At 40.5% G+C, this 15698-nt stretch overlaps 1 protein-coding gene across 2 annotated transcripts in view; it reads left to right on the top strand.

Annotated features, from left to right (window-relative positions):
- Positions 1 to 626: 626 nt before the first annotated feature.
- anln (anillin, actin binding protein) overlaps positions 627 to 15698 on the top strand; it is a 38998-nt gene continuing 23926 nt past the window's right edge. The window contains exons 1-6 of one of the 2 annotated variants that reach the window (XM_039736910.1): positions 627 to 829; positions 6728 to 6875; positions 8793 to 9071; positions 9179 to 9516; positions 10104 to 10425; positions 10520 to 10707. In XM_039736910.1, coding sequence (XP_039592844.1) covers positions 812 to 829; positions 6728 to 6875; positions 8793 to 9071; positions 9179 to 9516; positions 10104 to 10425; positions 10520 to 10707 — 1293 coding nt within the window. In that variant the 5' untranslated portion in view covers positions 627 to 811. The remainder of the gene's footprint in view (positions 830 to 6727; positions 6876 to 8792; positions 9072 to 9178; positions 9517 to 10103; positions 10426 to 10519; positions 10708 to 15698) is intronic. The other variant, XM_039736911.1, reaches the window with a different exon arrangement.

The following is a 15698-nucleotide window of genomic DNA, read 5'->3' as shown; positions in this document are numbered from 1 at the left end:
ATAAGACGTAGCATCAGTTAACTACCCAATAGTTAAAGTAAGGTCAAAGAGTACAATAACGAATAGCCATACACGTGCGTAAACAAACGGGAAAATCCATCGGTCCAACGAGACACCTTGGATGCTTTAGTCGCGTTTACAGTGTACGTGCTCATGATTTCCGTTGAACATCTGCAGGCCTGCACCTTCTCAAATTTTGAACTTTTGACAGCTGAATTTAGGCAGCACTGACAAACCATGTAATTTAATGCATTGTGCCGGCCAAGTTTAAACTGCCATTACAGTAAACAAGTATCTGTCGTCAACAGTAAAATACGTTTATTAACATTCAACCCAGACACGAGTTTTCTCGCGTCTTCGACTAATGTCATACAAGTTACACAAAGTACTGTTAAATGCCTCATCAAAACTTTTGGTCGTTGAACCACATCTTTTTTTCCACTGCACAGCAGGAAAGCATGAGCTACTGCGAAACGTACGTACACTTTACAACTCCAGGAATTCTGCCAACGTCAACACGTAACAACCTACCACAATGTCTGCGTGAGCACTGCCCATTGCATAATTTGATTGGATGTACGATAAAACTATGATACATGATTGGAGTAGGGGGCTGACAGTTTATTGCTCCGCCTTCGAATGCCCTCGTGACTCTGCAAGATTTGCGGCTGCGCAAGGAGTGGAGCGCTGAAATTCAAATTTGAACAGGCACGACTGGGAAGGAGACAGAAAAAGAGTTGGAGCGTGATTTCTGTTTGTTTTATTTGACTCTTTTTAATACTGTATTTTTCGTTCGAAAATAATTTAGAGCATGGATCCATTCACTGAGGTAAGTGCGGTTTAGGTTTTAACACGGATTTTGTTTAATTTTGTCTACTTGAAGTAACCATCTTTATGTCTTTGTTTTCAGACACACTGCAGCACTGTACACGGCGAACGGTTGTACGTAGAACAGCCTTAATTTAATGCACGCTTTTCCTCAAATTTTAGCCCAGCATGAGGTGCTCTTTACAGACGATTGTTTTTATTATTTTTCTCCCTTCTTCGAGTTGTATGGAGTTCCTGTACTATAGAAGACATTTCTATCTTACCTAATTCGGCATAGATAATATAAACGTTTAAATATATAGTATAGTTTGAAATAACACGTGTTTACTGAAAGCTTTTGCTCTCGTGTTAGGCGAGGCTAACGTCTTGTGAGTTGCTGATAGACCGCACCCATTTTCTTGATGGAATGGCAGACAGCTGTGGAGCTCGGGGCTACGGTCCCATTAGAATGTAGCGGCAGTGAAGCGCTCCGAAAATAAAGGCAGTTTACAGGCGCTGTCACAATAGCAGCATGTCGATTGCATTGAAGGACTGGCAGCGACGCCTCAGCCCAGATCGTCGCCTTTACTGTAAAATCAGACTATGCTGCTTGAAATTACCCTTATGGCTTTTTTGGGTGCCTTAACTTCATTGATTGGAACTGCCCAACGATACAGACTGGTGTAAATACATGACTGGCATAAAGGAAGCACCAGGTCCTTAAATCTTTATGCTGATTAACAAAGACATGTATTATATTTCTCGTTGCATAACCAGTCTGCGTAATTTGTCTTGACTGTTAAGCACTTTTATTTACAGAAAGGAGAGACAGGATTAAACTTGATAAAGTAATTCTAACGTATATTTGGATTTGCAATCTTCGGTATTTGATATTTGGCCTTTGTAGGTTAGTGAAGTCTATTCTCGATCACCAGTTTAAGATTATCGTGTTGATTTGTATTTTTTAGAATTATCCTAAGCCTCAGGATACACTTCCTTGAAGGTTGCATTTCCCCGCTTTATGTTTAAAGTACATTGATATCATCAAATAATAATGGAAACCCTAGATAAAGGTTATTCACTTGATGAAAATACAAGGCGTGACAGAAAACACTTTGGATGTATGCATTTATCAGATGTGTGACAAAAGGAAAAACCGGTTATATAAGTGAGTTGAAGGAGGGAACGATATAACTTTGTCTCCAGGGGGAATGTAGCTTTTTACAGAAGGTTAATATATAACATATTAAGACAAACAACAATCCCTTCTCAAATATACAGAAGAATATCTAAAAAGAATCAAAACTTGGCAGTTACAGTCCCAGAGTTACCCCAGTAGCATTTCTTGACAGACTTTTTATTGACTGATAGTCCTCAGTGTTAGTGTGTTAGGGAGTGGATTTACTGCATTGTTCATAATGGCACACCATTTTGTCTTCATCCTCTCCTTCGTTACTATCTGGAGAGTCTGTTCCATAACTGAGTTTGCCTTTTAATTAGCTTGTTGATTCCGTGGACCTTTCTTGAAGTGATGTTAACAGCCTAGTGCAATACAACATGGGAAATCCCACTGACCATCACAGAGTGATGGAAAATGTGAAGGATGTTATTGCCTATGTTACAGGAGCACAATCTCCCAGGGAAAACAAATTAGAGTCAGTTTTGCCCTGTTTTATATAGTTCCTCTTTGTCACAAGACCAATCAAGCCTGCTATTAATGCAGACTTACAAATACTTGTAGCAATACGCTGTATCCATTCATTGAATAGATAGTTAGATACTTTATTAATCCCAAGGGGAAATTCACATAATCCAACAGCAGTATACTGATACAAAAAAACATTAAATTAAAGAGTAATAAAAATGCATGTAAAAGCAGACAATAACTTTGAATAATGTTAGCATTTACTCCCCTGGGTGGAATTGAAGAGTCGCATAGTGTGGGGCTGGAACGATCTCCTCAGTCTGTCAGTGGAGCAAGACAGTGACAAAAGTCTGTCACTGAAACTACTCCTCTGCCTGGTGATGACACTGTTCAGTGGATGCAGTGAATTCTCCATGATTGACAGGAGTTTGCTTAGTGCCCGTTGCGCTGATACAGATGTTAAACTGTCCAGCTTCATTCCTACAATAGAGCCTTACTATAATAATAATAATAGTTACTGGGTGTAGGTACCACAAACGTCAATAGGCGTTTTCTTGGTTTTGTTAATGTTCAGTTGCAGACAATTCTTTATGCACCAAGGAACAAGGTTCTCCACCTGACTTGCATACTATCTCATCCCCCGTATCAATTCACCCCACAACCCATAAGTGCAGAATATCTAAGTGATATGACCTGGTGCTATACCTATACTCTGATGTGTACAGAGAAAATGTGATAGGACTGCCCATTATTGTGCTCCAGCTTTGCTCACATCCTTATCAGAGACACAGTCATACTGGACTGCTGGACAGTCCATCATCTGGCACACCATAGGCTCATCCACCATGATATCTCTGAGACAAAAGGCATAAAAGCAGCAGAGATTACATTAAAAGGTTGCTTGGTCATGTAGTACTGTAGAAATGTGTGATCCTAGTCTGAGAATGAGCTTGGCTACTTCAGTTTGGTGTGTTTGAAACATTGAGTGAAATAGCACAGACCGATCCTCATGGCTGTCAGTAAGGGGTTTAAAATGATGTATGCTAGGCCCTGTATGTTGATATGTTGATTTCTAATGGCTAAAATGATCTGCAAAATGCCCCGTTCTCCCCCCCCCCCCTTTTTCTTTTATATACCTTATCAACCAGATATGATTGTAATAGTGATGACATAATTGCAAAAGCTATACTGGCTCCTCTTACAATTTCATCTCATTTGTGAGGTGAACTGCAGCAAAGATTTTGACTGAAGGAGATCAAAAGTAACATCTGAAAAAACGCTTGGGTGTAATGACCATTTGCAAAATTGTAGATTTTTGTAAGATGAATTTTGGGGTGAAAAAAGGATGTCGATTTTTTTTCTGGTGTTACTCTTTTTCCTGACGTGTCAAGCCTTCGTCTTTGTGGAAGTTAACTTTACTGCGGCAGAGATGATTAAGCCAGAGGAACTGTAAAAATAAGGATAAGTGTTTTTAGTGTTCTGGAGTTGTACGAAGACAGCTGTCAAATTTAGTCCAGAAAAGGTAATATAGAGATTGAGGCAGAGATAGTGTTAGGTTGGATAAGGAGGAAGACTGGGGTCTGGGTTCCATTTCTGGTGTGCTTATTTGAGTAAATGTTGCAAGGTCTTTTCCTGGCTTGGTTTAGTAGATGAATTAACTGTCACACTGATCATGGAAAATGGTGAATGAATTCCCCATTGATGAATCGAGCAGTAGGGAAATCAAGTACAATTGCCAGAATGGTGAGCTGCCACGGTCCTATACTTTAAGTGATGTTGAATAATATACCGCTCCACAAATGTACAGATAAAGATGTGAAGTTTTTTTGTACTAACACTTGATGAAGAATATGTTATGATAGCACATAATAGTTTCTACTGTGTAAATGCTGTAATAATCTCAACTTTCTTGTGATTTTTTTTTTTTCCATTCATTCCTTATGGTGGTGCTGTTTCACTTTCTAAAAAAAATATATGTGGTAAGTGATCACAAATGTTGGGCTTTTTAAAAGCTCATCCAAGAATGTTGTACTCGCATGTCATTTTAAAGCAGAATTGTATACATTTGGGGCTCTGCTCCAGTACATAACATTAGGCATTGATCAGATTTCTTCTCTATAGGCAGCCGTATTTTTATGTGTTAGGGAGATTCAATATATATTATGGGTTGGACTTTAATGTATTGGTATATTGTTAGCAAATAAATCCATGGAATTATTATTATTCCTTTCTTGCCAGTTGCTCCCTAGGTAGGTTCCTTCTGCTGGTGAAGACTATTTGATATCAGAAATGAATCAATATTTCCTGAATTATTTCAGATTAAAAACTTTTAAATGTAGTCTCTATTAACCAGAATTCCTCATGCTTCCTTCCGATTCTGAATTATTTGTTAGTGAGGATGTTCTAAAGAATTCCAGCCTTCCTTTTAAATCATATTAGTGAATTATTTTGGTTACTATGCGTATTCGTGCATGCTCCCAACCTCCAACACCACCTCCTTAATATGCCTTTAAATTCTATGGACACAAGTTGCAGTGTCTTTTTAAAGTCCTGTTTTACAAAATGTTGGCCTCAGTAGGGACATACAGCTCAAAATTATGTTTCCTGTAGAATCACATTAATGGTTGTTAATATTTAATTTTAAGTACTATAGTAAAGTGTAGTATATTAGTATTTGAAGGGGATGGCAAAGGTGTTTGAATAAGTCATTCATTCCTTTTCCCCCCTCACTCATGTTCCAGTTTTGCTTCATCAGTTGTGTTTTTTTTTATAATCTTACTGTTGGCCTGCAATGTATGTCACATTTAGGATTGTTTCTAGGCTTTTTCCCAATGCTGCAGTGGGAGGCGTGAATACCTTCTATCTCTGTAATATGCAAAACTGATTCAGAAAATGATTGTAATTTCCCCTGAAAGGCTCAGAGCAATGTACAATTTTTATATGCATCATTAAACAGCATGTATTTTCAAAGTTAACAATGCCATTCAATATTTAAACATCTGTTAAATTTGCAGGCGTCTTTACTTGTAAATTTAGGTTACGAGATCAGATTGTGGTGAAGTGAATAATCATTACAGCCCTCATCAGGCACACCAGGAGATGATCCTTGGTGTGAAGCTAACTTCTCTTGAAAACACTTAAATGTTTGTGCTGTTGTTGTGATTTCAGTATCATCTGTGCTATAAGGGTGCTATCATGTTTCATTAAGTTACATTTAAATCCTTTCTAGCTATGATTTTGTTGAAAAATTTTGTGTAAGAAGTATTGACATCTAAGGTCTAGGTTTAAGCTAAAAGTTTTCAAACGGCTAAAGGTTTTATCCTGAGTATAGTTTCTACATTCAGTAATTCACTCAGCGTTATTTTAAACACTTCTAATTTTATTTAATCGTTTATTTGATGCCTCCCTGTGAATCCTGGCCTAGGTATTTGTGAGGGGTTTGTTCATTTTCTTTGTCTTCATGGGTTTTCTCTCTCACATCATAAAGATGTGAAGATTTGGTGGCCTGATCAGTCTAAATTGGACTATGATGAGCGAGTGTGACCATCCAGTGCCTGCCCGACTGACTGACTGGCTTCATTCCTCCACATACCTGAACTCCCTTTGAAAATGTTTGCCTGGAAATATTAATTAATCTTAAATATTTAAAATTCAGATAATTGCTGTTTACTATGCAAGAAGCAGGTTAGAACATACATCTTGATAGATAAGGGTTTAATTTTAATGCTTTCAGCTGGGAGCTTTAAAGTGACATATCCAGAAAATATATCGGCTTGATTACACCTGCTCATTGCCATTAAATATACCTACATAGCTTAAAATTCTTGTCTGCCATTCATGGTCATTTTGCGCAGAAGTGCGAGTGCCCTTATAGGGAAGGCATAAAGGTATATATACAGACCTATTAGCCTATTTTTCCTTTTAAATGCTGTGTCTTCTGTTCTGAAAAAATGTGAAAAATGAAGTGTATATTACAGTATTCCCATCAAATTCTAAAGATTGTTGTATGATTCACTGAAATATCATTTAATATGACACTGTCTATGTGAGGGAAATTATAAGATGCAAATAAGACATTAAACAAGCGCTTCAAAATTCATCACCCATCTGTACATTGTGATTTTCTTTTTTTTTTTTTTTCCATTTTCCCAATCTATCTGTATCAATCTATAAATCTGACCATTTTGTATTTTTAGTTTCCTTCAGACTGACAGATTAGACATCTATGCTTTTGTTTTTACATTTTTACATTTATTTTGTTTTTTCTTTGGATAGAAACTTTTAGAAAGAACACGGGCACGGAGGGAAAATTTGCAGAAAAAAATGTCTGAGAGACCTGCAGCAGCTGTAAGGCCAATGGCAAAACGTTTGCGGGAGCCTCTGTCAGAAACCAATAACCAATCTGAACAGACTCCTGTGGAAGGTAAGCTTTATAGTATTAACATCATACTCGACTCATAAAATAGTGTTTTGTTTTTGTTTGTTTTTTTTTATAATTTACACTAGATTTGAAAAGGAGACTATCTCAAAGTAGTCTTTTTTGCTTGTGTTTGGATCAAACTGTAAAATCGCATCACTTTATTTAGAAAGGCGCTTTAAGTTAATTTTTATTTATTTATTTATTTTTTACTTTCACATATTTGAAAAAATTGATGTATTTACCTTGTGTTAATGTCAGTTGTCCATCAGCTTCTATCAAAATGTATATCTGTAGTCTAACATTCTCTTTTTTTTAATGTCAAGAAGAGTAAAAACAGTGATTGCATTGTACTGCCCCTTTTTCCTTCATGCACTGTGCACTTTGACTAAAATAAGCTTTTGTTGACTTTGTTACTGCATGGCAATAAAAACCTAATTTATGTGACACATGTTTGAAAGAATCTACTTCTTATTAGTGTGAAGAAATCTATATGTGGGATTCTTTTTTTACAGAAGAGATTTTTGACCCAGTAGTTTGCTTGAAACTTTTTTTTTTTTTTTAAATCTTCACACGAACGGGATGTTGTATGTGTGTATATGTTAAAGTTCTGCACTTGGTTTTCCTAATTTGCAGATTATTTTTATAATCAGTCATCCAGTTTATAATATCACTGTGTTAATAATACCTCCATTAAGCAGTTAGACAATGTACATAGTGTCAATAACTGACACCAAAATCTGCTTGGTTAGTGGGAAGTGTTTTAAATTTTGTGCATTCCTTAACGATTGACTGCTTCAGTTAAGTAAAGTCCTTTATTCATGATTCTTTTTAAGAGAACCAAGCCCTGCAAACAAGTAGCAAGATGAAAAGACTGAAGACAATTTAATCTTTTTTTGTTTTGTTGTGACAAAACAATTCCATCCCCATGAAAATTAAATTCTCCTTTTTTTGCTGGTTTGCTTCAATATTGCTTGTTAACAGCACCTCTTGGATGCTGGCTTTTAAATAGACAGTCTAACTTTCTCTGTATAACAGCCCAAGATGGAAATGCTGCTTTCTATGGGCAACAGACACAGTAGAAAGGCTGCTCTTCAGAAACAAAGTGAAATTAATGGTGCTAAATATAAATATGACTGTATAATAGGGTATGCTTTGATTTCTAAGTCTCTTGTAAATTTTTTGTTAATGTGAGTTCCATGTTTCCAACGCTTAAGCGATCTTAACATGTTTTGTGTTTGGTGTTTACAGAATTATATAAATTCTGTCTTCTAGCAGTTCTATATCGGTAACAAAGATGTTTCCACATGAAAGGAGAACTCTCATTCAAATAATGGAGTGGGAGTGAGTTATGCTGGGTCTGCACAATTCATCCCGTTAGATATCTATATTTAGGTGACGACTTTATCAAAGATAACATACAAGATAGGGATACAGTAAAGTTATTTGCATGTATTTTACAGTGAGCACAGGCAGTATCAGGTTCAGAAAATGAATTTGGAGTCCTGGATTAAAACCGCACATTAGCATTTTAAATTATAACACATTAGCCACTGCTAGACTACTGTTTCTGCGTGAATCCATGCAACAGATAGACATCGAGGACAGTAGCAACTTTTTAATTTAAATGTTATCACTAATGTTTTATTTGTAGTTAAGACTTTCAAAAGTCACTTTTGAACTTTTGCCATTGTTGGTTCTTTTTGTGTACTTCCTCCTTAAGACCAAAGTATTGTTAAGGATAGATGCAAATGAAACCTTTCTAATTTGGTAGCATTTGACTGATAAGCATGGAATAAATTCACTTAATGTGAGTATATTACAAAGTACAATACTCTTAGGTGCAGGACTTTCTTTTGCTTGATTATCTGGTAATTTGTATGTTGAATTACTCTCTTTTTTTTGTCCCCCTCCCCCCTTTAGTTAAGACCTCTAACAAGCCATCCCCTTCTAAACGAAGATGTTCAGATAACAAAGAAACTGGTGAAGTAGGGGAAGAAAACAGAAAACCTTTAATTGAATCTGTGTCCACATGTGTAAGCAAACCACCAATCCCCACTACTCCTGCTGCATCTTGTGTTGTAAAGTCTGATTGCGCTGAAGTAAACAATGATACCCTGAGCAATAAAGTGGAGTTGAACACTTCAGTAAAGTCTCGCTTGCAGAAGTTAGCTGTGCAACGACAGTGCTGGGATAATAATGGTATGTGTTTTTAATTTACTTGAATGCTGCTTTTTTCCATAAATTTTAACTGTCTTGTTCTGTTCCAGTATTTAATATATTAGAGGAATCTAATTTGTCTTTAATAGATATTCCAACTGAAAATGCTTGGACTTCACCTATTCATCCTCAGAAACCAACCTCTCCACCTAAAAAGTCTGAATTCTCTTCACATGCTATTGGAAGAAAAGGCAGATTAGCCTGTCTTGCTGAAACAATTAACACATGGGAGGATGACCTAAGTCAACCAGCTATAAAGAAAAACAATGCACAAGAAAAGCCTGGCACCACTTGTTTATCAAAACCGTCCACTACCAATGTAGCATCTGCTTGTGCACAAAACAGCAATGTTAAATCAAACTGTGCATCATATTCTGAGACGGCTGTTGAAACATCAGTGAATAAGCCAGTGTCTTCTGTTCAACAGGTGAGTACACAAAAGGATTTAAGTGTTGAGCACTTTGAAAATTAGACATGTATCACAGAAGTTGAATGATTTGAAGTCCTCACTAAGTAAATATAAGTAAGCATATTAATGAGTACCTGAGATTTTAGCCTAAATATTGTTTTCTGGATTAACTTCTAACATTCTCACACTTTTTTCACTTATTTTGTAGGTTAATTACAACTCAATTGTGATATAATACTTTAAGTGGTAGCCAGTTGTTGTTCTTCACATCCTATTTAACAGTACATTTCATAACATTGGTTTTATTGTTTAATCTCTTTAATGCACCTTCTACTTAATTAAAAATAGCATTGCATAGAGTTTGATACAAATTATGGTTTATATCTGTTGCCCTGTCATGCATGTGGATAAGACCATTTTCAAGTTTAATCTTAAATTTAGAACCATGTTTTTATAATTTTGTTTTTTTGGTATTTGATATAAATAGTATTTCTGTATAGTATTGGCTTAATTCATTCTAAACTTTTTTCACATAAATAATTCAGAACGTCATTTACTTTTCATTTACACTTGAGTTTTTATTTTATTTATTTTTTTTATTTCAGCATTCCAATATTTACCCACCTATCCATTCAACCAGAAGTGTTCCACCGAGTCTTCAGAATGCAATCATACCAGTACCTTCACCAGCTCAACAGTCAAGAGGTTCTCAAAACAAAGAGGTGTTGAATGCACTGTCTAAACAAACTGCTCATGGTGTTATAACAAAAGATGATTCAGAACTTAAACGTGGAGTGATATTGTCAGCTTTGAAGGGAACTGATCCAGAACTATTAGAGTCAACAAAGCCAGTTTATTCTCTTCCAAAGAAAGAACCACATACCAAAGAGACACCTGTTCAGCAAACAAAGGAAATTTCAACACCTGGTTGAGTATTTAAAACGAATCTACTTACCTTTTTATTGCATAATTTAAAATGTACAAACCTGTTTAATGTTCCTACCTCCTACCCCATCTGTAGGTGGTCCTGGAGTAAAATCTTTTCTGGAACGATTTGGAGAAAGATGTCAAGAGCGTTCAACTCAAAGTCCATTGTCTACTATCAGACAAAAAACACCCACTGTTACACCAAATACTAAGATAATTCAGGAGAAACTCTTTAAACCACAGCAGTCTGCTACTGCAAGTTTAACACAGCAGAAGCGATTGGTATGTTTTTGCAGCTTCAATTTTACCTTCCTTGCATGTCTTTGTATAGGCATTCTCATTTAATAAATTAATATAGGGAAGAATATTTAATGAACATATTAATAGAATATTTCATCATATCAAAATGTATGTTGTTGCATACTATGTGCATATTTTAGTGTTTGTATTGTGAAGGTTATCTAGACGGCAATCAGTTATGTGGAGATACTTATTATGCCTCAAAGGCTGTGGGCAATGTCCCTAGCTCAAACTAGAGAGGCAATCTCTCTAATATTGTGCAGGAACAAAATTACTTTTCCACAGTAGTAGTGCCTCCTGACCGCCAGAGGGCACTTAGTACAGTCCCGCACATAATTAACTAGAATTGTTTCTGTAGCAGAGCAGGTAACATGAATGCTTCCTTAAAGATCCTATACTTTAAAGACAAATAATGGTGCAAAGACTGCAGGGTAACACTAGACGAGCTTCTAGCGAATTGTTTCCAAGGCAAATTAAAGCAACCCCTGACTGCTGATTTGCTCAGTTTTGACAAAGTGACTTTGGGGTCCATGAAAGCCCCATAGTAAGGGGCTTCTAGACCAGGGAGGAGGGTTTATGGTGGTAGTTTAACTAGCAGAAGGATGAGAAAGGGAGTGTTTGGGTATGCTGTAAAGTGGGAAGTTGATCTGCCACTCCACTTACAATAGAGAAGGGCAGAGTTTTGCTTTGCTTGTTTATTTGGTACTTCCATCCATTCATTCTCTTCCGCTTATCCTGGGTCGGGTCGCGGGGGCAGCAGCTTGAGCAGAAAGGCCCAGACTTCCCTCTCCCCGGCCACTTCTTCCAGCTCTTCTGGGAGAATCCCAAGGCGTTCCCAGGCCAGCCGGGAGACCGTCCCTCCAGCGTGTCCTGGGTCTTCCCCGGGGCCTCCTCCCGGTTGGACGTGCCCGGAACACCTCACCAGGGAGGCGTCCAGGAGGCATCCTGATCAAATGCCCGAGCCACCTCATCTGACTCCTCTCGATGTGGAGGAGTAGCGGCTATACTCTGAGCCCCTCCCGGATGACTGAGCTTCTCACCCTATCTTTAAGGGAAAGCCCAGACACCCTGCGGAGGAAACTCATTTCAGCCACTTGTATTCGCGATCTTGTTCTTTCGGTCAGTCAATCAACATTTATTTATATAGCACATATTCATACAAAAAAATGTAGCTCAAAGTGCTTACCCATAGCTCATGACCATAGGTGACGGTAGGAACGTAGATCGATTGGTAAATTGAGAGCTTTACCTTATCGCTCAGCCCTTTTTTGACCACGACAAACCGATGCAGAGCCTGCATCACTGTGGATGCCGCACCAATCTGCCTGTCGACCACACGGTCCATTCTTCCCTCACTCGTGAACAAGACCCCGAGATGCTCCTCCACTTGGGGCAGGATCTCTCCCCCAACCCTGAGAGGGCACTCCATCCTTTTCCAGCTGAGGACCATGGTCTCGGATTTGAAGGTGCTGATTCTCATCCCAGCCGCTTCACACTCAGCTGCGAACCAATCCAGAGAGAGCTGAAGATCACGGCCTGATGAAGTAAACAGGACAACATCATCTGCAAAAAGCAGTGACTCAATCCTGAGTCCACCAAACCGGACCCCCCTCAATGCCCTGACTGCACCTAGAAATTCTGTCCATAAAAGTTATGAACAGAATCGGTGACAAAGGGTAGCCCTGGCGGAGTCCAACTCTCTCTGGAAATGGGCTCGACTTACTGCCGGTTGTACAGGGACCGAACAGCTCTTGTCAGGGGGTCCGGTACCCCATACTCCCGGAGCACCCCCCCACGGGATTCCCCGAGGGACACGGTCGAATGCCTTTTCCAAGTCCACAAAACACATGTAGACTGGTTGGACAAACTCCCATATGCCCTCCAGGACTCTGCTATGGGTGTAGAGCTGATCCACTGTTCCGAGACCAGGACGAAAACCAGACTGTTCCTCCTGAATCTGAGGTTCGACTATCCAACGGACCCTCCTCTCCAGAACCCCTGAACAGACTTTTCCAGGGAGGCTGAGGAGTGTGATCCCTCTGTAGTTGGAACACACCCTCCGGTCCCCCAGTCTGCCAATCCAGAGGCACTGTCCCCGATGTCCATGCGATGTTGCAGAGACGTGTCAACCAAGACAGTCCTACAACATCCAGAGCCTTGAGGAACTCCGGGCGTATCTCATCCACCCCCAGGGCCCTGCCACCAAGGAGTTTTTTGACCACCTCGGTGACCTCAGTCCCAGAGATGGGAGAGCCCACCTCGGAGTCCCCAGGCTCTGCTTCCTCATTGGAAGGCATGTTAGTGGGATTGAAGAGTTCTTTGAAGTACTCCCCCCACCGACCCACAACATCCCGAGTCGAGGTCAGCAGCGCACCATCCCCACCATATACGGTGTTGACACTGCACTGCTTCCCCCTCCTGAGACGCCGGACGGTGGACCAGAATCTCCTCGAAGCCATCCGAAAGTTGCTCTCCATGGCCTCCCCAAACTTCTCCCATGCCCGAGTTTTTGCCTCAACAACCACCGAAGCCTCATTTTGCTTGGCCTGCGGGTACCTATCCGCTACCTCCAGAGACCCACAGGACAAAAAGGTCCTATAGGACTCCTTCTTCAGCTTGACGGCATCCCTTACCGCCGGTGTCCACAAATGCGTTCGGGCGACAGGCACCGACCATCTTACCAGCCACAGCTCCAGTCAGCCGCCTCAACAATAGAGGCACGGAACATGGCCCATTCAGACTCAATGTCCCCCACCTCTCTCGGGACGTGGTCGAAGTTCTGCCGAAGGTGGGAGTTGAAGCTGCTTCTGACAGGGGACTCTGCCAGCCGTTGCCAGCAGACCCTCACAACACATTTGGGCCTACCAGGTGGTGATCATTTGACAGCTCCGCCCCTCTTTTCACCAGAGTGTCCAAGACATGTGGCCGCAAGTCTGATGACACAACCACAAAGTTGATCATCGAACTGAGGCCTAGGGGTGTCCTGGTGCACATGAATACCCCTATGCTTGAATGTGGTGTTCGTTATGGACAACCAGTGACAAGCACAGAAGTCCAATAACAAAACGCAGCTCGGTTTCAGATCGGGGTGGCCATTCCTTCCACTCGCGCCCTTCCAGGTCTCACGGTCATTGCCCGCGTGAGCATTGATGTCTCACAGCAAAACGAGGGAGTCCCCAGAAGGTATGCCCTCTAGCACCCCCTCCAGAGACTTCAAAAAGGGTTTATACTCCAAACTGCTGTTCTGCGCATACGCACAAACAATAGTCGGGACCCTTCCGGCCACCCTCTCGTCCACCGGGGTAAACCCCAATGCACAGGCTTCAAGTCGGGGGGGCAATAAGTATGCCCACACCTGCTCGGCGCCTCTCACCGGGTGCAATCCAGAGTGGTAGAGTCCAGCCCCTCTCAAGGAGATTGGTTCCAGAGTCCACACTGTGCGTCGAGGGGAGCCCAACTATATCTAGCCGGAACCTCTCGACCTTGCGCACTAGCTCAGGCTCCTTCTCCTTCAGAGAGGTGACATTCCACATCCCAAGAGCCAGTTTCTGTAGCTGAGAATCAGACCGCCAAGGTCCCCGCCTTCGGCCACCGCCCAACTCACACTGCACCCAACCTCCTTGGCCCCTCCCATAGGTGGTGAGCCCATGGGAAGGAGGACCCACATTACCTCTTCGGGCTGTGCCCGGCCGAGCCCCATGGGTACAGGCCCAGCCACCAGGCGCTCGCCATCGTGCCCCACCTCCAGGCCTGGCTCCAGAGCAGGGCCCCGGTAACCTGCGTCTGGGCAAGGGAAAACGCCTGTCCAAAGTTTTCGCTCATCGTTGGAGGTTTGTTGAACCGCTCTTTGTCTCATCCCTCACCTAGGACCAGTTTGCCTTGGGTGACCCTACCAGGGGCATAAAGCCCCGGACAACATAGCTCCTAGGATCATTCAATCAATCAATCAACATTTATTTATATAGCACATATTCATACAAAAAAATGTAGCTCAAAGTGCTTTACAAAATGAATAGAAAAATAGAAGACACAATAAAAGATAAACATAAGTCAACATTAATTAACATAGAATAAGAGTAAGTTCCGATGGCCAGGGTGGACAGAAAAAACAAAAAAAAACTCAAAGGCTGGAGAAAAAAATAAAATCTGTAGGGGTTCCAGACCAAGAGACCGCCCAGTCCCCTCTGGGCATTCTACCTAACATAAGTCAAACAGTCCTCTTTGTATTTAGGGTTTTCATGGAAGGACCTGATGATGATGGTCACGTAGACTTCTGGCTTTCAGTCCATCAATGTTGGTGCATCATGATGCTTTGAGTAGGTGGTGGTGGCGCAGGCCGCCACCACAAAGAAACCGGAAAAAGAAACAGAAGAGAGAGTAGGGGTCAGTATGGATTTTGGAGCCACTGTGAATAATTATTATGAAGAATTGAACATACAGAGTATCAGGATTAAGTTAAAGTGAAGTTATAAAAAGGCCATGTTAAAGTAATGCGTTTTCAGCAGTGTTTTAAAGTGCTCTACTGTATTTGCCTGGCGAATTCCTATTGGCAGGCTATTCCAGATTTTAGGTGTATAACAGCAGAAGGCCGCCTCGCCACTTCTTTTAAGTTTAGCTTTTGGAATTATAAGGAGACACTCATTTGAATATCTAAGGTTACGATTTGGAATATAACGCGTCAGGCATTCCGATATATAAGATGGAGCGAGATTATTTAAGGCTTTATAAACCATAAGCAGAATTTTAAAGTCAATCCTGAATGACACAGGCAACCAGTGTAGTGACATCAAAACTGGAGAAATGTGTTCGGATTTTCTTTTCCCAGTTAGGATTCTAGCAGCTGCATTCTGCACTCGTTGCAAATGATTTATGTCTTTTTTGGGTAGTCCTGAGAGGAGTGCGTTACAGTAATCTAGTCGACTGAAAACAAAAGCGTGAATTAATTTCTCCGCATCTTTCAATGATATAAGAGG

The sequence above is a fragment of the Polypterus senegalus genome, chromosome 15 (assembly GCF_016835505.1).
Source record: "Polypterus senegalus isolate Bchr_013 chromosome 15, ASM1683550v1, whole genome shotgun sequence".
Lineage (NCBI taxonomy): Eukaryota > Metazoa > Chordata > Cladistia > Polypteriformes > Polypteridae > Polypterus > Polypterus senegalus.
This window is presented reverse-complemented; position numbering and strand designations above follow the sequence as displayed.